General features: G+C 38.0%; 2 protein-coding genes across 5 annotated transcripts; one reads left to right on the forward strand and one right to left on the reverse strand.

Moving 5' to 3' along the window:
• Positions 1-1681: 1681 nt before the first annotated feature.
• Positions 1682-11190, reverse strand: neu1 (neuraminidase 1). Of its 2 annotated transcripts, XM_034705275.1 has the most exons (7): positions 10906-11190; positions 9253-9442; positions 7143-7405; positions 5563-5745; positions 4137-4356; positions 3007-3243; positions 1682-2798 (listed from the first exon to the last, which is right to left on the reverse strand). In XM_034705275.1, exons 1-6 carry the CDS (start codon positions 10999-11001, stop codon positions 3023-3025), a joined length of 1173 nt encoding a protein of 390 aa, XP_034561166.1. In that variant the 5' UTR covers positions 11002-11190; the 3' UTR covers positions 1682-2798; positions 3007-3022. The 2 variants fall into 2 exon arrangements, with proteins under 2 accessions (XP_034561166.1, XP_034561165.1); XM_034705274.1 differs by having other exon boundaries at positions 1682-3243.
• A 4848-nt stretch (positions 11191-16038) lies between these two features.
• On the forward strand, positions 16039-23387 carry LOC117827596 (transmembrane protein 268). 3 transcript variants are annotated; one of them, XM_034704195.1, is made up of 9 exons: positions 16039-16190; positions 18583-18682; positions 19230-19324; positions 19416-19523; positions 20784-20936; positions 21016-21126; positions 21224-21313; positions 21528-21737; positions 22769-23387. In XM_034704195.1, exons 1-9 carry the CDS (start codon positions 16185-16187, stop codon positions 22934-22936), a joined length of 1041 nt encoding a protein of 346 aa, XP_034560086.1. In that variant the 5' UTR covers positions 16039-16184; the 3' UTR covers positions 22937-23387. The 3 variants fall into 3 exon arrangements, with proteins under 3 accessions (XP_034560086.1, XP_034560087.1, XP_034560088.1); XM_034704196.1 differs by lacking the exon at positions 16039-16190 and adding an exon at positions 17106-17228; XM_034704197.1 differs by lacking the exon at positions 16039-16190 and adding an exon at positions 17509-17714.
• The last annotated feature ends 1613 nt before the right edge of the window (positions 23388-25000 follow it).

Below are 25000 nucleotides of genomic sequence, written 5' to 3' on the forward strand. Positions count from 1 at the left end.
ATTTGGTGCTTTATAAATAAAGATTGATTGATTGATCTTGTCATCTTTTCCAGGCTATATAACTGTGCATATTTATGTTAAAATGATCACTAGACAAACCACCAGAGGACCAAGAATGGAGCCCTGAGGGACGCCAACTTGAAAAAGTTCAGAGGTTGAGGTGAAAGGGTGAAAGAGCAACTTGATAAAAAATGTGTTATTACAGTTTTACTAAAGGGCAATAGACTTAGATGTGTTTGTTATCAGACACATCGAAATCTAACAGGATCATTATGCACGCTCTGCCAGCTAACAGTGAGGGTTTAAAAACCAGCTCATGTTGGAGGTTGTAGTAACAGTTCTGACACACTCTCACCGGGGACGAGATCTTCAGCCGCTTGATCTCCGACTGGAAGCGACTGCACCTGAAAAAACAGACGATGAAGAAGAAAATAAAAACCTTAAATACAGTGACTGTCTGTCACCTGATTTCAGGTTAATAGGAAAGGGCTGTGATTTCTTCATTTAAATTATAGAATTTGGGATTGCTATGACAAAGACAGAGGGTGACAGACACTTGGAAGTATTAATAAAATATATCTGCAACAAAAAGAAAGCAGTCACAAAAGCCTGCAGAGAAGTGCACATGTAGGAAGAGAAGCATTGAGGACAAGTCAGTACGCACATATGGTAAAGAGGTGCAGGATTAGTCGATTAATCGATTTGTTTTCAGAATTGAACCAATGGAGAAGCTTTAAGAAGGGAAACAAAATGCTCTTTTAATTTTTGGGAAAGAGTTGTGAATATTTTTTGTTGGTTTTACCTCTTAACATAAAGTTGATTACAGCTTTGGGTACCAATAATTTGCATCGCTGACCCCCCATGAACAGATTCATACCATCCCTGCATTGTCTGTCACACTCCATCATCTCATCCTGTACTGACTCTCTGGCTGCTACTGATGTAATGCATTTTACATCATATCATTATTATTATATTATATTATAATGCATACTTTATTATTGTTCACTACAACTGATGAGGATACTATTATATATCACTTTTTACTATTCTCTCTATTGTCATACGGTCATATTATATACCTGTGTTTATTCATAATATTGCTTAATCATTCATAACCAAACCATAATCACACCACGTCAACCTGTCACTACTGAATCATTTTTTTAATACTGCCTGTAATTACCACTATTTAAACAATTTGTAACATTTGTATATATCTTAAATTTGTATTCTATCTTTATTTATCTATTTTTATTTTTACTTATTTTATTTTACTTGTTTAACCATAATTTTTGATTGTACTTATGTCTGGGTTGCTGCAACAACTGAATTTCCCCCCGGGGATCAATACAGTAATATCGTATCTTATTTGTACTGTTCTGAATTTATTGATGTCCATTAATCATTGGTCAGTCTGTAATTCCTGTTAGTCCTAGTTTTTTCTCCTAAGTCTTCACTTGTTGTCTTGTCTTTCACACTGTTTTGTATCTTATATATTGTATTGTAATGTCTCTCACCCGTCTTGTATTGTTCTGCAACTCTTAAATAAATAAAAAATACAATTAAAAAAAATCATTGGTCAGTCTCAAGTAAGACAATACAAAGAAAATGAGCAAGAAAAGACACTTTTCAAGAGTTCATCTGTCCTTACAACAAATAAAATAACAAATAACACACATAGTCATCAGAAATCATTTATTTATTCTACAGGTAGCACAGATCACATTGTGCTGCATTAAAACATTGTAATCCTGTGTACAATGCTGTTAAAATCATAACCTGAATAGAGTGGAGTTCAGATTACAAACTTAAGAGAACATTCTTCAAAGCAGAGGAAACGTATTATCTGTCATACACATCATGCACTCACCCTCATCACCCTCATCACCCTCATCACCCTCATCACCCTCATCACCCTCACACACACATTTCTTTTTTAAAATTATATAAAAAAATAAAAAAAAACAGAAAAAGGCTTTTGACATTATTTTAAAACATTTAGCAGAATCCGTTTTGAGTCAGTATTATTTCATAGCACTTTTAATTCTTATTAAATGGGACCAAAATAAAAACCCTCATTATAATTACAGGCACAAACAGACTTTAAAGTTGCAAACTTCAGGTTAGCTTTCCTCGTACATTACTACTCAATCTGTCAGGAGCCATTTCTCCATGATGTGGAGTAAAAACTGAATCCGTTGGTGTTTGAAGGGGATCTGTGTCAGGTGCCCGAAATATTTTGAAGTTATAGTTAACATAAACAACCATATTCATTTGATGAGACTCAGACAATACCACTGCAAGTTATTCATCAAAGTGATACTTCAAAGTGGTGTAGTAGTTTTCTGTAAAAATATATGTAAAACATGTGTGGCATTAGGCCTTAAAATAGATGGTTTTTACATAAAATAATGATAAAACTTGCAGTAAAAATGTCCCACTTGTGGTCACATTGTCATCCCCTTACCAACAGGGAACTCGAAAAATATTGTTGCTGTGAAAGTTTGATGATTTCTTTTGTCCAATCAGAACAAAAAAACAAAAAAGCCCTGATATGAGATTTGCAACTTAACCAACTGTTGGAAAAGAACGAGTAAATCATGAGAAAACAGTGAGTTTCTTGATCAGTTCATCATAGAGTAGGTACAAACTGTGAGACATTCCTGGCTCAGAACCTACTGTTTCTCCACATTTAATATCATAGAGTGATTGAAAGTCTTTTATCTTCATCCTGAGAAAGTCGTAGGAGTAAACAATCTCTTCCCAATTCCCTTTTTTTCTCTAACTGATTGCATCTGGGAGACAAATAAAAAAATTGTTGTTATTGTCTGAGAATTGATCGATTGATCAATCAGACTTTCCTAGTATAGCACTTTTCACTCAACAAAATGTAGCACAGAGACAGAAAATCAATCGAACCCCTGATTAATGTGCAAAAACGCCGATGCATGTGAAATCACTAGAGTAAACAAACAAGCTCAGCGTGATTCTTCCTCTGCGTACCTCCAGTCCTCATGCCCTACCGGCCACCAAACAGGTGGATTTTGGCGAACGACACAGTCTCACAATAGTTCTTGTGGCCCTTCTCATAAATAACGTAGATGTACTTCCTGTCCTCTGCAGAACCGCCTTCCAGAGACGTAATGCCGGAGTAACCGCTCGGCCCCGCCCATATCTGCACGGCTTTTCCCTCCCATGTTTTACCATCAGTCACAGACCAGCGTAGAGTCAGGTTGATTCCTGGGGACAGATGATGCAGGAAGTCAAAATCCTCATTCACAGACCTTTTTTTGACAAGGACATTTCGTTGGTGCATTTCAGAAAGAGTCAGAAGTGGAGGATATACACAGATTGGCGACTGTGCTGACTGCGCAGATTTTCAGCTAAAATGAAAAAAGACCTGCTCTATACGAATTATGCAGAGTTTCTGCATTAAAGTGAGTTAAAAGCTGAGAGCTAAAAACATATCTTTATGAATAACATGTCACATCATTTTTTTTTACCTAATGAGAAACTTGGGCATGGAAATTAAAAAAAATAAAGAGGCGGTTTATCACTTCATCAGACACCCTCCACCTCTCAGCCCGCAGAGATTTCAGACATTAAAAATAGCAACATTAAAGTATTCAGTCGTTTGCTGATGGCCTCATTTGCTTTTGTTGATCATATAGAGGCAACAACATCAATTTCTGTCTGTTTCATAACCAGCCAAAAAACTCCTCACTGGAGCTTTAAATGAAAAGTCATATTCCAATAATACATAAGGTAAGTACAAAGCTGCTAGTAATACTGAAAAACAAAGCCTGGAATGGAGGGCTGGCAACTATTATTCAAATTGTGTTGCGCTCACAAGATAAATGGTTTGTTATTGGGAGAAGCTATAATTTCCAGATAATAAACCTGTTGATGCAGAAAACAAAATGTTTTTTCCTAATACTGTCCATTAACTTTTAATCTTGAAAAAACAAAACACCTATCTCATGATATCAAGATTCACAGCTTCTCCCTGCTTCAGTACTCCAGAGTTTTACTGATTAGCCTGTCTACTTTTACGTCCAGCTCTCGGTATGAGAGATAAAAATCATGAGAAAGCAGAAGAAAGTCTGCTTCTCTGTCACGTCGTCTGTTCTTACTGTGTTGCTCGTTGGAGGGGTTGGTGAAGTACATAACTCCATCTTTCTGCAGAGCTCCAGCTGCCACAACAGGATCCACCAGCGTGTAGTCGAAATACAGACCCTCCACAGGCAGGGACAATCCTCCATCATGGCTGTGTACCACCAGACGACACTGACAGTGGTAACTGTTCTGGTTCCGCACATTGATGACGATGGTGCCGTCATTCAACTCAACCGGCTGGAGAGGAAAACAAGACCATGAAGAGACCATATTAACGCTGTTAAATGTTGTGTGACGTACATGTGTTCTTAGGGCAAAGAGACTTCAAACAAGCTGGCAGTTTAAGTAACATATTAGGAAAGCAATTTCCGTTTACAGATCCTACAGATACAATCTAAGATGAGCACTGATTTGGAGCTATTTGTCTGTGCTAATGACAACTTATATTTAATCAATCTTAATCCCAATACCTTGGATATGACTTTCTTCCATAACTATTTGTTTACTTGGTCTGTTTACTTTCAGGTATTAATCCGGTATTGGTAAAATGTTTTTTCCAGGGCTTTTTAAAATACTTTTTCTCATATTTTGAGAAAAAAAGTCCCAACTTTTACTTAAACAGGGGTAATGTGCTAATTTTCAGGCTTTACACTTTCCCTCTGAAAACGTTAATTTTAGTTACTGTCTCTTTAAGCCTCCACTACAAGCTCCCTTTCTTCTAATTGCCAAGCTCTCTGGAAGCCTCCTCCACTGTTGCCATGCTAAAGTCAGCATCATAATAGTTCATTTGCAAAAACAGATAACTCAATTTCTATACATTTTCAAAAATATATTTCTTTTTTATATATATTCCTAATAAAGTTACATTTTCAAGATATCTCTGATTAGTGAAGTCATTTTGACTTAGTCAAAGCCACCCAACCTCAGTTGATTGATCATACCAAAAGTTAGTATTAGAAAAAATGTGTTTTTTGAAACATTTTTTTATTTTTCAAAAGTGAGTTTACTGTTTTTGCAAATTGACTCTTCTGTTCCTAAATTTAAAATGACAGATTTAATGTACAGCCAAATGCTTTGGACCCCGAATCTGGACAGAAAAGTTTGGCAAGGGAACAAAACACGAGATTTGCCCAATTGGTGATGTCACAAATTGGGCAAATCTCGTGTCACTCTCGCTGAATTCTCTGCTGATTTTTTTAACAAGCTGTATAGATCAGCTAGCAGTCTCATCCTGGGATTATTCCAACATACACCAGCCTCACAATTCAAACTTTTCCAACAGATTTCAACATATTAACTCTAAATATGAAGAAGCATGAAACCACCTCTTGAAAATACATTTGATGGTGATAATTATCCCAAAACTCCTTAAATACAATGTGATTACTCGAATACAGGATCAACATGGCATGACTTCCACAAACAGTAGGAGATGTAGTCTACCTGGCACTCGTCTGGGTTGAAGTCATGTGCTTTCTTCTTCTGGTTATAAGGTATGCTTTTCAGCGCCGCACCGTTGTACCAGTTTTGTCCGTGGTCATCGCTCAGGATGCAGAACACTCCGTCTCCCTCCAGTGTACCGTGACCACACACCACCAACCTCCCCTTAGCTGGTTCGAAGCGCTTCTGTTGAACAAAGATACAAAAAGGTGTGGACACAGGATGAGAAATAAAGTTAAAATAAAAATTATGTTTGTAGGCAGGTAAAGTTGTAAAAAAAAAGGGAACTGTTCATATTCTTTGTACACAGGAAAGATCATATAAACACATCAACATGTTTAGAACTGTGCCTGCTACAAAAGAACTCATGAAACATGTAACAATTATCCAGAGTGACTGATCTGATGCAGGACAACAGAAGGTTCAGTGCCCTAAAAACTGGCATGGACAACCACAACCATAATAACTGGACAGATGCTCAGCTCAGACATTGCATGAGGAATAATGAGCCACTAATTTGGCACTAAATGGCAACTCTCTCCAAATGACATAATGATTCTGTTGCAAACTTTCAGTGCATCACATTCAGCGTCTAATGCGGCTTATAGCAGGTTTACAGAGCCCAAAATCTGAGATAGGCTTATCTGGACAAACACGCATACCAGAGGTTTACATTTTGAAGGTTTATAGAGCCTATAGAGGGTAACTATGGTGGCCCTGAAGGTCTGAAGCACAAATGGTGCCAAAAACACTCCAATGAACTCCAAAAAGATTGAGATAAAAAAAAAACATAATGAAAAGAAAATAAATAATAATAATAAAACACAAAATCATTTTCGAAAATTAAATTTCACAACACATAAAAACCCTCAGAAAAAATATTTAATGAAATATTTATGTTTGATTAAACATTTTTTATTTTATCGGGGAAAAAAAACATTCATGAAATATTTTTGCATTTTGTAAATATCTTTTGTGATCAATGAAATTTTTCTTCTTTTATAATTTTTTTTTTTTTTGCATTTCATGAAAAATGTCTGCAAGTTACTGTGTTTTGTGGATTGTTTCGTGATGTTTTTTAGCAGTCAATGAAATGCTTTGCTTTTTGTTTTTTTGTGGCTCTGAAATACATTTTTGTGCAGTTGACCTTTAGGGCCACCGCAGAATACTGGATCAGCTGCTAAAACCACTTTCAGAGACACAGATAAAAGTGATTACAACTAAAGCAAAGCAAATTCCACTTCCTTACTTTGACCAGAACATTGCACAAAATAAAGTTCCTCTTTCACATCAGTAAACATAACCCAATCTGAATTTTGAATCAGATCTGTCCAATTTAAACGCTAAAATAAAGTATATCTGATTCTGACTGTGGTTAATAACTGATCTGTGATAAAAGTTACAGCCAACATGTTACACCATAGCAGAGATTTGTGTTTTTGGAATTATAATAAAACACCCCAAAGCAAAACTTAAAAGGCATACCTGCCAGTATCTTGGTAAAACAGCAGAACCAATTTTAATGTAAAACAGAACCCCACCACCATAAAAACACATAAAAACATCTCTGTTTAATCTCTTACCTGGATTCCAAGGCCCGGTCCTGATGCGAAGGCTTTGACCCCGAGCTGGACGGTGAGGTTTTTAGGCGCGCCCCAGCTGAGGCCGTCGTCCCTGCTCTCCAGCATCATGGTGCTGGAAGGGTGGCAGTGGTATGAGTGGAAACAGATGGTATAGATCAGGATCACAGAGCCCACTTCCATGTCCACCACCACAGAGCCCAGATTCAGGCCGTCCGGCTTCAATCCGTCATCCACGATAAAGGCGGTGGGAGACCAGGTGGCTCCTGAAGACAAGGAGGGCCGGAGTCAATCTTTGATTCTGAATAATTTTACAATAAAAACAATAATTCTTCACCTCTGATGCTGCAGTCTCATAGACCACATTAAAATGCATGTTACTTTTCCTTCAGTGTCAATTTCAAACTCTGTCATTTGTTAACTGTGGGCCAAATCATGCTTTAAGATTACACATTTATTTAACTTTAAACATTCCTGTTTATATTCAGAGAGTAGAGTTTCATTTTACCTGTTATATGAAAACATCCTGAAAGTTAAGATTTGAATAAGATTATAACTTTGTAAAAAGAACTGAAAGTAAGGTATTATTTTGAGTATCTTACTCTGATATAGTTTTCTCATTTGCTTTGATATTTCTCATATGCGAACTCATGTAATTTGATTGCATCATAAATGTAGTCTCTGGTTCTTCTTTACAAATTTCAAACTTTTTGCACATACTTTTTTTGTATATGCTGGGAAATATTCTTCTAAATTGTTTTTTTGAAGTAAGTACTATTGATTTATGAAACATGTTACAGAAAATGGCAGCCTGTTGTCTTTTATCAACTTTGCAGTGCAGAAAACTATTGCAAAACTTGTAAAAACTGCTGACAACAGAGATAAGTTTTAGATTATCCTCTTGTAAACAAAGACACAATGACCTCTGTGAACTGACACCGTACTGCTCATTGACGTCTTTACTGTCATGAGATAAATTAAGGATTGTGACGCAAGAATCAGATCGTTTAAGTTAACGATTTCAAGAGGACCTTCTGTTTTGCAAATATGAGCATATTTGGGGAATTATACCAAAATAACAGAGTAGTCTTAAATTAATCTTTGTAGTGCCTGTTATCCTGTATTTTAGCTCAATGAAGTTTCTGAATCTTAAAGGTATAGTTCACCATTTTAAGTATAGTTGTATTTGTACTTTTGCACATTAAACCATTTACTTTATCTCCATTACTGTGCACCTTATATCATTTGCACTATTATCTATTTACATTGTCCATTTTTAAACTGTCACTGCACTGCACTACCTGCACTGTGTACATAGGCTGTTTTTAACTGTATTTTATTATAATCTTATTGTATTTTATATTTAAAGTTTTGCTATTTAAGAGTTGGAAGAGAGAAACTGCATCTCGATTTTCCTGTAGGTCTTGTATACATAGTGAAATTTGACAATAAAAACCTTTGAATCTTGTATGCTGTACTTGTCAACAATTACTAACAGGGTATGTCAGTCAGCTTGACGCCTTTGTTGGGAAACGGGAACTGAAGCCAGACTATCAACCACTACAGACTGAGTCACGTGACTGAATTAACTTTAAGAAAAAACAAACACTAAAGTTGCTGTAATTTTAAACTTTAGTTCGATTTTTTTTCAGTGCTTTTTTTGCCTCTGCTTGCACCACAATGATCAGCCCCCTGTGCAGAATACAGCAACTATTGACAAGTACCTTAAACAACCTCACTTGAGAAAACCCCGAAAATAACTATCTCTCTATCTCTTAAACTCAAAGGCTCACTCTCGACTTTAGAGAGCAAGCAGATGAAGAAATATTTCACAACATCCTCCTCCATGAGCAAAATTATTCACAAATGAGGGCCTGAAGATGTAGCTGAACACTCCAGAAAATCTAGTAACTACACCTTTAGAAGATCATTTTTGTCTGTTGTTTCTTTATTTTAGTGTGATTATTTTCATCTGACATTTTCAAACTTAATAAAAACTGAAACTAGGATCAGTTTTTCACTAGGAGACTTGAGTTAGGTCACTTAAAATGTAAGAGTGTGTATTTGCAATCTGTGTGTTTGTTTAGCTGTGTCAAAGTTGTGGTGGTCCTGCCTTTGTCAGTGGACCTCCGCATCGCGATGAACTTTGCCCCCACATCACTGGCCGTGGATTTTCTGCCCTCTGAGAATGCCAACAGGCTTCCTTTAGGGGTGAAGGTGAGCAGAGGAATCCTGTAGGTGTTCACCTCTCCCTGAGCTCCACTCACCCACAGGAGCTGCTCCTCATACAACAGAGGGTCAATCTGAAACGACAGAGACAAGCAGACAGTGGTGGACAAAGTACACAGCTTCATTACTTCAGTCAAAGTATAGATTACTCCAAGTCAAATATTACTCCAATACAAGTGAAAGTTGTTCAGTCAGATTATTACTTGAGTTAAAGTACTGAAGTCAGTGGCGGTTCTAGACCAATTTTACTGGGGGGGGGGGGGGGGGGGGCAGTTCTGGAGCCAAGGGTGTTGTCAGAGGGACACATTCAACCCTGACAAAAGAGACTGAGAAGGGCGAGGACCGGCAAACTGTCAAAACATCAGTGCATCCCTACTAGACATATATACTACTGTGTACTATATCAAAATGCAGACTGAAAGCAGCTGTTTATCGTATAATATTATTTTGGTGATGAGGGGGGCCACAGGGGGGGGTCCAGGTTCAGTTTTACAGGGGCACTGGCCCCTGCTTGCCCCTCCCCAGAACCGCCACTGACTGAAGTACTTGCTTTTAAAGATACTTAAGTATTCAAAGTACTTCTTAAAATATCTCAAAACTTTATATTTTCACAAAGCATGATGACAGTCAAGAATACATAGGAGTATATTCTGTTACATCATGTTTAATTAGAAACCATTACTTTAAATCTCTAAAAACTATACCATGGAATAAAAACAGAAACTAAGTTACTCCAAGCACAAACAGCTTAGTTTGAAATGTTCATCTGGAATGAAACAAATGTTACGTATAGCTCAACACGCTTTCTCAGGTTGGACAGTGAATGTTTGTACCTTTGGGCAGAGTGGGAAACAGGGAGAACATTTGAAAGTGTATCATTCTTCATTTCAAAAACCTCTAACATCAGCTGAAGATATGGCCATGGGTGCTCAGGTGGAGAATTATAGCCATCATTACCACCTCTACATGGACTGCCTGATCTGAGTTGTGAGTAACTAGAGCATTGATAGAAATGTAGTGGAGTAAAAAGTACAATAATTGTCTTCTGAATGTAGTGGAATAAAAGTAACAAGTACCCCCCCAAAATAATACTCAAGTAAAGTAGATACTCAAGAAATGTACTTAAGTACAGTACTAAAGTAAATCTACTCAGTTACTGTCCACCACTGCAAGCAGACACAGATGAAACAAGCCGAGTTAGGGATAATGAGCGTTTAGTGTGCCAACAAAACCAGTTTAGAGCAGGAAGTTGTTCCTGAATGAAGTGTCAGGTTACAAAAGCATGTGATGAGCACAGGAAGATTTGTCCCAACTACAAGCATTTAATAATCTTATCTTTTGGACTTTGAAAAGAAACAATCACATGCACAAAAATAACAAAATAACCAAACAAGGTTTTACTCTCAAAATGTCCCCTTTAACACTTCAATAAAGCTGATTTAACACTTTTAAAGACCTTAAAATAAACACAACAGCTTAGGATACAACAACAAACAAGCATTTCTGTAGCATATATTTTTCTTTAATGTTCCTGTACCTCTGCAGGGTTGATCTGACCAACACAGGGGGAAAACACAGCAGAGAGAAGAAGAAGAAGAAGCGACAGTGCAGCGAGCCGGCTTCCTGTTTCCATGTCGAGACCGCGTTCACAAACTTTCTTTCTTATTCCCACAAAGAGTGTCAAAAATAAGTCCAGGAATAAAGAGACAAAAACAAGCAAAAGCAGAGAGATAAATCCGGAAATGCCCTCATCAGCTCATACAGTGCTATCCAAACTCTCTGCACCTACTGAGGAGGTCATATGACTGAGGTAAGCGGTCACGTGACTACAGTCACCCACCAAAATAAAAGTCGCATATTTATATATTTTTAAATAGAAATGTTTACCACTAAATAAACACAGTTCATTTTTATTTTTACACCTTGTTTATTTAACTTTGACTTTAACTTATTTTGACACTACCTTTGAAACATTTGACTTTTTTTGTAAAATGAAACAAAAAAGGAAAACTCTATTTCTTTATGTTTTGACAAAAGAAGAGTTGTACAACTCTCCAAAACATCTATTTTTCTGGTCGATTATTGATTTAGAAGTTCTACAGTCAAATAATCAACCTTGAATAATTGTTAAAATTAGATACATTTGTTATGGCTAATGATTATATGTGTTTTTAATGTTTGATGCAGAATGATGTTGACATTTTTTTTTGTTACATTTGCATAAAAACACCTTTTATCCATATATGTCGGCCTCTTCATAAGGAAGTAATCTACCTTTATGAAAACGTATTTTTTTAAGGGTCTTTTCTATGAGGTGGAAGAACAGTTTGATATCAAATTGTTCTCAACTTTATTGATTTTTCATCATCAGCAAATATAAATGCTGCAAGCAGTCAGATGGCAGTACACTGAGAGCTTTTGATTTCAATGAATTTATTTACTTTTCTGGTTTTACTTTTTATTCACCTCCCCATCTAAATATATGGTTTTTAAATGCAATGTCTAATTGTATCCACAAGGGGACAGACTTTACCTTAAATATCACACAATAGCTTTACAGTTCTACAGTCAACTCAGGTAAAGATCACAAAGTTTTAATTATTACAGGATATATATGCTTTACATTTTTTATTCTCATTTAGTTGGAGGCCAATAAAATCTAGACTACTCAAAGATATTCACATTGACAGCTGAGTGATAAAGAAGTATAACTGAATAGTTTAAATAGCCTAAATTGAAACAGTTGAAACATGCAACAAATGTTTTTTTAATGTTTTAGTCTGCAACTCTGCAGACAGCCTGTTCCCCTCAGGTGCTCAATGCTCCATTCCTTGGGTTTTGTATCTTTTGTTCAGGGCAGACTCAGGCTGCGTTCAAGGCAGAAATTTAAAAAAAAATTGAAAAGGGAACTAGCTGCTTGTGTTGAACCACCAGCATGTAGGAAGTCTTGAATTACAGTGAAACAGTTCCAAACCCTGATCAAGATTAAAACCATTAAATATGTATCTCTGATTTTTGCATATAAGTACTGTACTACAGCTCTGAAATGAAAGCACACACACAGAAGTTATGCAGAATCTAACAAACCAATCAGGCAGGCAGGTAGAGACCAACTACTGCCAACTTTACTGGAAGAGCACCCTACAGGGCACTTCATCCTACTTTCTTACACTTCATAGAGTACTTTATCATACTTTATGTACCACAGGGGCATCTAAGAGGGTAAGTTTGCTGTGTTATTTCCTCCACCTCCCATTTTATTTCAGTATAATGTCATAAAAAACGTCCCAAAAATGAAAAAGCACTTAGATGAATTGATAGATAGTGATGATTGATAGTTTCTTGAGTTTGTTCCTAAAAGGAGTAGCAAATCTAAAACTGAGCTATAATCTTAGTAATAATATCATTATCAACTGATCTGCAGCACTAATGAAACAGTATACCCCTATAGGCACTATCACTGTACAGTGTGCATTCATCTCATAGGAGAGTTAGAGGTTAGTGTCATACTTTTAACTTCATATAACTGTATTTTGTTTCATGGGATTTAAAAGCTCCAATAAAACAACTGAAACCTGCTCACTTTGGAAGGATAGTCTTAATAAATATAGGAAGGCCCTGCAGCATGCTCGAGCTGCCTATTACTCCTCTCTAATAGAAGAGAATAAAAACAACCCTAGGTTCCTCTTCAGCACTGTAGCCAGGCTGACAGACAGTCATAGCTCCACTGAGCCATGTATTCCTTTAGCCCTCAGCAGCGATGACTTTATGAGCTTCTTTAATGATAAAATCTTAAAGATTAGAGATCAAATTAGTAACCTCTTACCTTTAACTAGTGTAGGACCCTTTACCAACAGCGGGATCATTGAAACGGCGTTAAAGCCAGATGTATACCTAGACTGTTTTTCACCCATTGACCTTCCTGAACTGGTTTCAACAGTTTCTTCAGCTAAACCATTGACCTGTCTTTTAGACCCAATCCCAACTAAGCTGCTAAAAGAAGTAATTCCACTAGTTAGCAGTTCTTTACTAAGTATGATTAATATGTCTTTACTGACAGGCTATGTACCTCAATCATTTAAAGTAGCTGTAATTAAACCTCTCCTTAAAAAGCCCACTCTTGATTCAGGCTCCTTATCTAACTATAGGCCGATATCTAACCTCCCCTTTATCTCTAAAATCCTGGAGAAAGTGGTGTCAGTTCAGCTCTGGGACTTTCTTAAGAGCAACAGTTTGTTTGAGGACTTTCAGTCGGGGTTTAGAGCCCACCATAGCACAGAGACTGCACTGTTAAAAGTAACCAATGATCTACTAATGGCCTCAGACAGTGGTCTTCTTTCCGTACTTGTTTTATTAGATCTTAGCGCTGCATTCGATACGATTGACCATCAAATCCTGTTACAGAGATTAGAGCAACTAATTGGCATTATAGGGACTGCTTTAGCTTGGTTTAAATCGTACCTAACAGATCGATCTCAATTTGTTCACGTAAATGAAAAGTCCTCAGTGCAGACCAGGGTTAGTCAGGGAGTTCCACAAGGATCAGTGCTAGGACCAATTCTTTTCACCTTATATATGCTTCCTCTAGGTAACATCATGAGGAAGCACTCTATTAATTTTCATTGTTATGCTGATGACACTCAGCTCTATTTATAAGAAACCAATCAGTTATCTAAATTAGTTGCTTGTCTAAAAGACATAAAGACCTGGATGACCAGAAATTTCTTACTGCTAAACTCAGGAAAAACTGAAGTGATTGTTATCGGCCCCAAACACCTCAGAGAGACTTTTTCTAATAATATAAGTACCTTAGACGGCATTAGTCTGGCATCCAGCACCTCGGCTAGGAATCTAGGAGTCCTATTTGATCAAGATTTATCCTTCAATTCCCAAATTCAGCAAATCTCAAGGTCAGCCTATTTTCACTTGCGCAATATTTCTAAAATTAGACACTTCCTATCTCAGAGCGACGCAGAAAAACTAGTCCATGCATTTGTTACCTCCAGGTTAGATTACTGTAACTCCCTCTTATCAGGCTGCCCTAATAAGTCTCTAAAGATTCTTCAGCTAGTTCAAAACGCCGCAGCTCGAGTATTGACTAAAACTAGGAAGAGGGAGCACATTTCTCCAGTGTTAGCTTCTCTACACTGGCTCCCAATAAAATGTAGAATAGAATTTAAAATCCTTCTTTTAACCTACAAAGCCCTTAAAAATCAGGCACCCTCGTATCTTAAAGAGCTCATAGTGCCCTATTACCCCTCTAGAACTCTACGCTCCCAACATGCAGGCTTGCTAGTTGTACCTAAAATCTCTAAAGTAGTATGGGAGGTAGAACCTTCAGTTATCAGGCCCCTCTCCTTTGGAATCATCTACCAGTCAGGGTCCGGGAGGCAGACACCCTCTCCACTTTTAAGAGTAGACTTAAAACTTTCCTTTTTGATAAAGCTTATAGTTAAGCTGGATCAGGCTTGGACCAGTTTTTGTCATGCTGCTATAGGCCTAGACTGCCGGGGGAACTGGCACACTGACACTGGGATCCTAGCTCACCTTCTTCCCCCCAACCCCTTCATCACTTACTTTAACTCTGCCTGTCCCATTAAAGTTACTAACCATAGACCTTTCTGGAGTCCCTGAGCTCCATTGTCTCGTAGATTCCTCTGAGCTGCCGTAGACGTCCTCCTGCTGTGGACGATCTGGACTCCAGCTGATACGGACGTGCTGGACTCCAGCGGCAACAGCTTCTACGACTCGTCTCATCACTATCACCTCTCTCTCTTACTCCCCTCTATCTGTCTTTCCAGACCCAACTCAGTCGAGGCATGATGGCTGTCTAACATGAGTCTGGTTCTGCCTGATGTTTCTGCCTGTTAAAAGGAAGTTTTTCCTCACCACTGTAACTAGCTAAATACTGCGATGTGCAATGCTCATGATGGATTAAGGTGGGGTCAGACTGAGTCTTACCCTGTCTTGGTGTTGGGTCTCTGTTCATAATTTGATATAGAGTGGTCTAGACCTCCTATGTTTGTAAAAGCGTCTTGAGATAACGTTTGTTGTGATTTGGCGCTATACAAATAAAGATTGATTGATTGATTGATTGATTGACCCTAAATTTCCTAATATTATTATTCGCTCTATCCCTGTCTAAGCTGTCCTGGGTAAATAGAGCTCAATCCTGCAGACAACCTGGTGTGTGTGTGAATTTGTGTCCCTACTTTGACCTCCACTGCTCCACAAACATCCTCGTTCTACATGAGTTAATGTGTGACGAATACCCCAAAATAATGCCCTTGAAAACAAACAAATGCCATTCAGTTCATGTTTTATGCACCAAGAAACTTTTTCCCTACATGGAGCAGACTTACAGTCACAAAAAGCCCTTCAGATTAACCAGAAGTGCCACTTCAAGGTTTGAATATGCCTCCCTAATTAGCCTTTTCGTACAGTATTTAAAAAATGTTGAACTAATCATACATGCCATTTCTAATGTTTTGTGAGCTGAGAACCACAGACTGCATTCCTGTAGTCATGAGGCCGGCTGATCTGAGTCACACGCTGAAAGAAAGAAGGAAAGAAAGAGAAAGAAAGAGAGAGCGATAGAGCAAGAGAGAGAAAGGCAAAAGAGAGAAGTAGGAGGGAAACTCTGCTGAGTCTTGTTTGAGTGCGAAAGTAAAATACGCCACCAGTCTGTGTGTGTGTTCGCTGTGCATCATGTAGGTCTGCTTTCAAGGAATAGTGGAATGTGGAATAGATATGGAGCGGGCAGAGATGAGAATACAATCATCACAGCTCGGTTGACATGATGGGCATTTCTCAAACATGCAGGTAAGATATGTTTGACGATTGTTTTGTTCTCAAGGACTCACAGGTTAAAAAATATATAAAGGTGCAGCTGCAGAAGCAAACAAGAAATGTCACATTGCTACTACTTTCAATATTTGAACTTTTTTTCAGATCACAGCAATTTTAGATGAAATATAGTAGAAAGTAACTGCTGCTTTTCCAAGAGCTGCTCTTGTATGAGCACTGCAACCTGCAGCATAAATGAAGAGGTTGATTTAAAGTAGTGTTCAACGCAACAATCATGGGCATGAAAACAGACAAGCTGCATCTTAAAGATAACAGGTTGCATGTTCAGCTTTACCATGATAATACTAATGTTGTGTCCACTTTTGAGCAGTGAAACAGTAACCATTGCTGCCTGTGTTGTATGAACATTATCATAGTTTTAGCTCCTCTGCAGCAGGTGCAAAGTTTGCAGGAAATGACACACCCACCAGGAGTCAGTCTGACTTTATTTTTAGCCACAGAAGTGAAAATGAGACATAGGATAAAAATGCAGAGTGGAGTTACAAGAGAAGAGAGGCTGAAAAAGAGGTTAAGAGTCGACATTGCAGCTGCAGCCATGAGTTTTCACACTTAAGTGGTGAAATGTGGCTCCGTCACAGACAGGCAGGCGAGAGAGTGAGACAGAAAGACACCTACAGAGAGCTGGTCTCTAAGTAGCACTCTTTTAGTTTTATCTCTTTTTTCTTTCCGTTACGGATGCTAGGCGGTTGATCACAGGAAGAGGTCTGTGGAGGGGCTCTGATGAGGCATAGTGTCACAGATAAAGATGTGTCTTATCTACCATGAACAGACTGAGTATGCGTTGTGATAAAAAAATATATATATATTCTAAAAGAAGCTCAAATACGGGTGGCTCTAAAATGCGCATCTATTACTCTAGAGTGGACCCATCCAATAAGAGGGTCAGGAGAGCAGAAAAGACTCGCCCTGTGTCTTTACAGTAAAAGCCAACAACACTAAGGGACAGGGTGGAGAAGAACGAAAGCGTTTGCAGGAATAGCCCAGAAATTGGAGGTAAAGTTGTATTCAGTTACATTTCAGGGGGTGGATATTATCACCTCTTTTTTAATTAACTTCAGGTCATGGTTTGATTTTAAATTGAATATTAAGATTTTTCATGCCAAACATTAGAGTAGATAATAAATGATGACGCAGTATTCTCAGATTGTAGTCACCAGCAGTTTGCAATAGCTACCTTATGTAACTGGTGGGAATCTGTGTTGTGTTCCTTTTTTTAAGTTGACTGACAGATGACACCAGGATCTCGCTTCCTCTGCGTTTATTCTGTTAATCAGACAGACAAAGAACCTCTGGGTTTATAAAGTACGTAGCCCGCCTTCGCTCCTCTCCCCCAGGGATAACATACAAAAGGGGAGAGGGAAGGGGGCAAATCAAATATAAAGGTCAAGAAACCAACGAAGAAGAAAATGACCAGAGGACGAGGCTGCACATCAAAATACTTTAAAAAAAGAAATACACAACGAGGCTCTACACACACAGGTATAATTGTGTAATTATAAAGTAATAATTAATGTTTCATTTTTAACCCTGTTACACTTACACCAGCTAGGCATCAACACATTAGAACATTTAATACATATTTTACAACAAGACTGTGAAATGGAAACAATTTCCTTCATGGTAAACTTCTACTTCTTATACTCTCAGTTTATTAAGCTGCTTACCCTTGATATCTTTAATGAAGCTATATTCTAGTAACAGAACTTTTACATGTGATAGAGTACAACTGGGCTCTTCTTCTTCTTCTTGACAAAAAGACTTCTTCTGAAAGCAGAAGTGATCTGGTTTGGCTTTGTGTCCATGTGAGTCTTATCACCTTTCTTTAGTCACTAAAAATAATCAGTGGTTGTTAATCAGTGATAAAAGCTAAGGCTTATCTGAAGGCTTTCTTTTTTAGAAACAGAAAACACTCATCTTGTGTGAATGCTTGACTACCTCTGGTCTGACACGTTTAACTGGTCTGTATCAGATAGTTGTTGCGCCTCATATGAAATAATAGGCCTTCACTTCAACGGTGCCATTCATCATGGTCATGATCAACTGGGTGTTACATAACACTTTGGCAGAAAAAGGTTTTATAACACATTTTGGTTCATCAGTATTTAGGCTGCAACCAAGTGTTGCTAATGTGCTGGTTAATTTGCTTTAACTTCAAGTTCTTTCTCCTGGATGATCATTGTGTTAGTTTTCCTTGTTGACCGTGATTCTACAGTTTCTCATGCATATTTTAAAGTCATGCATGACCTCTGTCACGTGAGAATGGATCGTATTTCACTCTTGCTTAGTATAAATGTTTAAGGGATATTAAGTGACTGTATGTTATCTCATGATCCTTTTTCCTCTTTAGGACGTGACCACATCTGAGATGATGGAGGGGAAGAACAGCGTTGGACATTTGATGGAGGAAGACGTGGTGGATGTGCAAATCAGACCCAAATGGGCAAATGGTAAGAGCTACTTCTTTTTTTCTGTTGTTTTTCTTTTGCAATAACACCACTGAAACCTCCTCTAGTTCTTCTTTTTCAACAAAAGTGCAGAGCACTGCTCTTTATGACAGACTCATGGAATTACCACACCAGTCTATCAAATGTCCTGATATTTGGGCTTTATATTATACCCATTTCTCCTGATTAAGCCCAAAACTGTATTTGTTAAATGATGTTATGGAGACTTGAGACTTTTGCTTTCAAAAAATGTGTCTGCACAGCTTGTGTTTGTTCAGCCTGGCTTACATTGCATCAGGGTGATATGAGGGGTTATCCATATTTGATTACCCTGGTTTTGTGTTTCTGTGGTGCTTTTTTCTTTTATTCAGTGCAGCTAATTCTTACTGCTGCCAAAAACACTACTGCAGAGGTGCTCTTAATTCTCATTTCATTTTGAACACAGGTTAAGGTTCTTCTCATGCCACTGTTTCCAATAACTATTTCATGTTTTAATGTATTGATCTGTACTGACTCTACTGTACTGACTCTCTCACTCACTCACTCTCAGGTCAGTGTGTTCTGGCGATGCCGACCTCTTCCACACTTAATCCAAGTTTTGATCTGTCCCAGTGTCGGGCCAAGCTGGAGGATGATGGCTTTGAGGTAAGCAAACACAACGACTCACTGTAACACAGAAAATGTGAAGTATCCAAGTAAAAACTTGAGTTCAGTTTTTCATCATTTCTGTCGACAGATTCCAGTCAGAGACATGGAGGCTGCACTGAAGACAGCTCTAGACGTCCCCTCAGTCAGGAGATACATGGTTTTCAATTCGGCACTCTTCCATTTCATATTTGCACCGGTATGATCATCCACGTCATCTTACCAGGAAGTCACACTGACCACTGACCTTGCATGTTATTCCTGTGCATGTGGTTCTCTCTGGTTTCCACCAGTCCAAAGATGTTAGATGAAGCTTGTTAGCTTAACTGGTGACTAAGTTGCCTGATGGTATGAGTGTGGCAGGTTGTTCATGTATAAGCCCCATAAGCTGTGATAGACTCCAGCTCCTTGCGGCCCTGATCAGGATGAGAGTTGTGAAATTTTGAAAAAAAAACCTCTGAGGGCTGGAAATCTTAGACTAGTGACCTTCTGACTATGGAGTGAGGATTGACAGGTAGCATGTGGTTAGCACGGTTCATTCTTAAAGAGAGGATTCTGGATTCCAGTCCAGTCTAGGTACTTTCTTTGTGGAACTGGTCTAAAGCTACTTAAGTGGAAAAGGGGAAAGTAGGAGGTGGTGGAGGTGGAGGGAGGAAGAGGTTAATAGTTTCTGGATAATTCAGGAGTTTCAATTTACTTATTTATTCATTAATTTTCAATTTATCAATTAATTTGTCTTTTATTTATTTATTTTATTTTATTTTATATCATTTTATTTTATTTCATTTTATTTTATTTTATTTATTTATTTTCATGGTTATGGGAAATAAGTGTATATAAATATCAAAATGTTCTTCTTTTAACACAATACATTTATTTGTTTATTGTCAGTACCTCTTTTATTACTGAATATCTCTTGACACCATTCATACTAATCTCCCTTTCCTTCATTTTGTTAATGTTCTATATATATATATATATATATATATATATATATATATATATATATATATATATATATTTTGCAAACTCGTTGCATTAACTGTGGTAGATGAAAATAACATTTATTGTTAAATAAATTGAAAAACAAACAGGAAAAGTGGATAAACCATGATCTAAGCATCAAAACCACCCCTGAGAAGGTAGAGAGGGTGAAATGGATGTGTTGTTATAATAATTAGACTATGGTGGTGGAGCCAGATGTGATATCTTTTTACGGTGCCCAGAATTCCTCATGACATCCCAGCCTGCTGCGGCTTAATTGCATCATCATTTCCTTGCTGACTTTAGGCTTTCAGACTAAGCTAACTCCCTCCTTCTCTGTTGTTGAATCATCAAGAAATGGTAGATTCTAATCTTTCCCAACAAGTTTTAAAAGTGAGCTATAATCCAGCTGAGAATATGTCATGATTTTGGTTTCCAACAGTGCATCAGATAAACTCTCTGCTCCCTCCACCAGATCCTCTACATGGTCGTGTGGTGCGCTGTGTTTTCCACGCTCCACACCTACATCACTGTGAGTGACTACTGGGTCCTCTGCCTCTCTGTCAGCCTGGTCGCTATCTTCATCACCACAGCCATCATCTTCATCCTCCATCACAGTAACAAAGATGTAAGGGGATCTGTTACCATGTGTATACAAATGTAATAAAATGCTCAAACCTTGAATGTGACACCTTTTTGTGTGTCAGATCAACATGAACCTGGACGTTCGGTTAATCCAGGTGAATGAGAGGATGTCGAAACACAAGCTGCTGGTGGCCGTTGCTGACTGGGTGCAAAACTGCAATGGAAACATGAAGGTAGATGTTATACAATAAAGTCTCACAGTGAGATAATGAGGTTTTGCTTTGACAGACGCTAATGCTGCTGTATCCTTTCCTCTGTATCTCTTTGCAGCTCTACTTTGTGTACTGGGACATGTCCCACTGCCTGAGAGCTCTGACTGAAACTTTAGAGGAGCTCAGCTTTGTGGGGAAAGACATCCAGGTAAGAGAGTCAGGTACATCTGTCACTGTGTTTGCTCTCCTGCTGTATCATCGATTTTCCTTCTGCTTCCATGTTCGTCCCGCCTGAAAGATCAATAGAAAAATAATACCGCTCGGAGGATGTTTATTTCTGGACCTCAGGCAAACAGAAGTGAACTCAGCTGTGTGTTGTGTTGGAAGTTAAAATGATTGAATGGATGTCACATCTGCATCAGAAAAAAATGAAGAAGAAAATGTCACATCTAGTCCTGGTGACCGAGGTAAACCCTGAGGGCAGTGGGTCAGATATGGAACAGGACTTGGATGAACAGAGGCCTCTGCTGGGAGAAGAGGAGATGAGCTGCAGTACCACATCCAGCCAGCGGGAGGACGCCAAAGTCACCACAAGTAACATCCTGCTCCCTGATGAGTCACTACCTGTGCAGGTAATCAGACGTGATGCTGCAGACTTTTTGGTTTGTACACATTGGAATTAGAACCAGAGAGATATCTTCAGGTATAGTTTAAGTCCAGAAATTGATCTTTTGTGAAAGTCTTCCACCAAAATTGAGTATATTCCAAAAATGTATTTTTTTCATCTTAACAAGTGCTTTTGTTTGGATTACTTGAGTTGTATAAAAAAAATAAAAAACAAAAAAAAATAATAATAATAATAACAAAATGATAATAATAAAATAATAATAATAACTTTGATTTATATAGCACCTTTAGAAATAATGGTTTAGGAAATGCTTTGACAAACAAAGCATGGCAGAATTCAGGAGGTTGAAAGAATAAACCTTAATCAGACAGAGAGAGGTGTGTAAAATTCTAGCAATGCAAAAAAACCAAAATACAACGCTAAAAGTTAACAAGAATAAATCCAAAGGAAACAGAATAAAGTGATGAAACAGTAGAGCAATAAATCACCGTTATAGACATTTTTTTTAAAAAGCATGAAAGGACAATAAAAAGGTTTTTAAAGAGAAAAGGACATCACATAGAAAAGGACTCAATAAAACAAAAATAATCGGAAAAAATATATAATTAATTAGTTAAATAAAAGGTAAATAAGTAATCCAAATAAAAACCAATCAAAAGGGGAAGTCACATAAAAGCAGGTCTGTAAAAGACAGTCTTAGAAAGAGACTTAAAAGGTGTCACTGACTCAGCAAGCCTTATCTCCTAAGCAACGTCATTCCAAAGTCGAGGGGCCTTGATGGAGAAAGCACAAACCTGACGTAGTGTAATCTGTATTAGTTGCAGTTTTTGCTAGGGAAAAACACATTTTGTTCTTATACGTTGACTCTGGCTGTTTCCTGATGAGGTATTCAGGACACAAATGTGACTACTAATGCCTGAAGTTTGCTCTTCTGCTAATATTCACTCATTGTTAAGAAGTTTCAGTTCACAATTAGCTCCAAGTACCTAAAAATATGTCACTATAACTTTGTTTTGTTTGATGGACTTTATACAGGCCAAAGCCTACCAGCTTCTGATGACCTACAGTGCTGCTTATGTGAAGCTGCTGGTGTCACAGAGGCTGTCACGACCTCCACACCACCGCCTACATCCCGAGAGGAATCACTGCAGCACCGCCCCCCTCTGCCTCTGTCAGTTCATCAAAAAGAAGATCCTTCAATGACAGAGCTGACCAGCGTCAACACGGGGAGCTGGACTGATGGACTTTTACACTGCAGACAAACTGAGGACGGAGCATTTCTGTGACAAACATGGTCATTGTTACATGTTCTGATCAAATGAAGGACCTGTTTGGAGCTCCACACTCTGATTTCTAGCCACTGCACCTCTGCTGTTGTGTGCATGCCAGCTCTGTGTTTGCACCACCTGGGTCCATCTGATCCCAACAATCTCTGCAACCTGCCAAAAGCTGTCATGCAGGGAACACACTGAGGTCTACTCCAGCTGCTGTAAAACAACATTTGTACATTTTGTACACACGACAATTAACGCTGTTTAAACTGTTTGCATAAGTATTTATTATCTCTCCGTGTAGTTTCATTTCGACAGATTCTGCAGATTTTGCCTTCCTGGTTAAAGTGAATTTGATTGTGAGAAGAAATGTGCTTATCAAATTCTGCTCTCTTCAGTTGATTTAAGTCCACTTAATGCCAATTTACACCTGTACTTCACTGTTATGATACTTTGATATTTGAGGGTTATATAGAACTTTTTACTCCATTTATCCGACGCCTGTTTCTATGTTATTTTTAGATTGGTATTGTATAGCACAAGCTTATAAAACAATGTATTGTTAAACCGTTGGTGGCAGCTTTTCTTCAATAATCTCCTCAGTTGGTTTTATTTCAAACAGTTAGAGTCTGAAAGGGGATAAACTCTCAAATATCTCACGGAAAAACAAGTATCAGGAAAAGGTCACAAAAGTTCACACGTTTATTCATTTTGTGTCCAACTCAGTCTCTTATGTCATGACCCAACAAACTCATTCTTTGAACTGAGAGTATCCCACGAGGCTTCAGTATTTAACTTTGTCAAAATAATGTAATATTATCTTAAGAACAAGGGCCAATTTTCTACAGAAGAAGTACTTTTAACATTGATGTTTGGAGAACATTTTGCTGAAGACATCTCTGACATCTCTTGACAACAAAATGATCTATGTTTATGCAAGTGAAAGTACTCTGTTTAAGCAGGATAAGCATGTGTTGCGTTAATATTTTTATGTATCAAAGCCTGCAATGTTCATGTACAGTGGTCATGGTGCAGTTAAAGAATGTACATTACTTGTATTTAACTTTTGTCACAGTGGGTAGAAACAAGGCAGAGGACCCCATGTGCAGAATTTCAAAGATTTAATAACCAAACAACCAAAACAAAGAAAACCTGGACATACAATGCCCAGATAAAACACAAACATGGCAACGATAAACCACAAGGACACTAGGAAGGTATGACGGTCTGACAAGACAGGAGGAAACCCAGAGGCTGTTATTGAAACCGCCTACTATAGTAGCGGTAACTACTGATTTGGCCAAAATTCCATATGTAGTATGATTCGGGAACATTTTTCAGTATGCAGCAGACCAGTCTGCCTTGCGTACTGTTTCCCAAAATGCACAGCGCTCGTTCCGCTTTTTCTTTTTTCTTCTTTTTTGACGGGGGGCACTCAGTTTTTAGGTGCTGTTAAATTATTATTATTATTATTATTATTATTATTATTATTATTATTATTATTATAAACCACTTGTAAACTTTTTAAATAATAAGTGAATGCTGAAACAGGAAATCCAGTGACGTCTGGCTCAGCATACTGCATAACAGATCCAACAGAACAGTCATACTAAATTCAAATGCAGTATGTACTATGCAGTATGTACTATGCAGTACCTACTACCGACTACAGTTGTAGGCAGTATGTAACGGGCCGTTTCGAAAACAGCCAGCGACTATGCACACACACACACACACACACACACACACACACACACACACACACACACACACACACACACACACACACACACACACACACACACACACACACACGGGGTAATGAGCAACGAGACACAGGTGAGATCAACGAGGCCCAGGTGTAGACAATCACAGAGGGGGGAAACACAGAAAGTAAAACTAGTCTTAACACACACTGGAAGAATATGCAACAAAATAAAACACTGAAAACCAAAACAACAACAAGACAACAAAATTTAATAAAATACTAAACACC

The sequence above is a fragment of the Notolabrus celidotus genome, chromosome 16, assembly GCF_009762535.1.
Source record: "Notolabrus celidotus isolate fNotCel1 chromosome 16, fNotCel1.pri, whole genome shotgun sequence".
NCBI lineage: Eukaryota > Metazoa > Chordata > Actinopteri > Labriformes > Labridae > Notolabrus > Notolabrus celidotus.

Coding starts and splice junctions, on each gene's coding strand:
- LOC117827596 (XM_034704195.1), top strand. Junction 19,325..19,415: donor TGGAGGATGATGGCTTTGAG/GTAAGCAAACAC, acceptor TTCTGTCGACAG/ATTCCAGTCAGAGACATGGA. Junction 19,524..20,783: donor TCCATTTCATATTTGCACCG/GTATGATCATCC, acceptor TCCCTCCACCAG/ATCCTCTACATGGTCGTGTG.
- neu1 (XM_034705275.1), bottom strand. CDS start 11,001: ATGGAAACAGGAAGCCGGCTCGCTGCACTGTCGCTTCTTCTTCTTCTT. Junction 9,443..10,905: donor GTCAGATCAACCCTGCAGAG/GTACAGGAACAT, acceptor CTGTCGTTTCAG/ATTGACCCTCTGTTGTATGA. Junction 5,746..7,142: donor GACCGGGCCTTGGAATCCAG/GTAAGAGATTAA, acceptor TTTGTTCAACAG/AAGCGCTTCGAACCAGCTAA.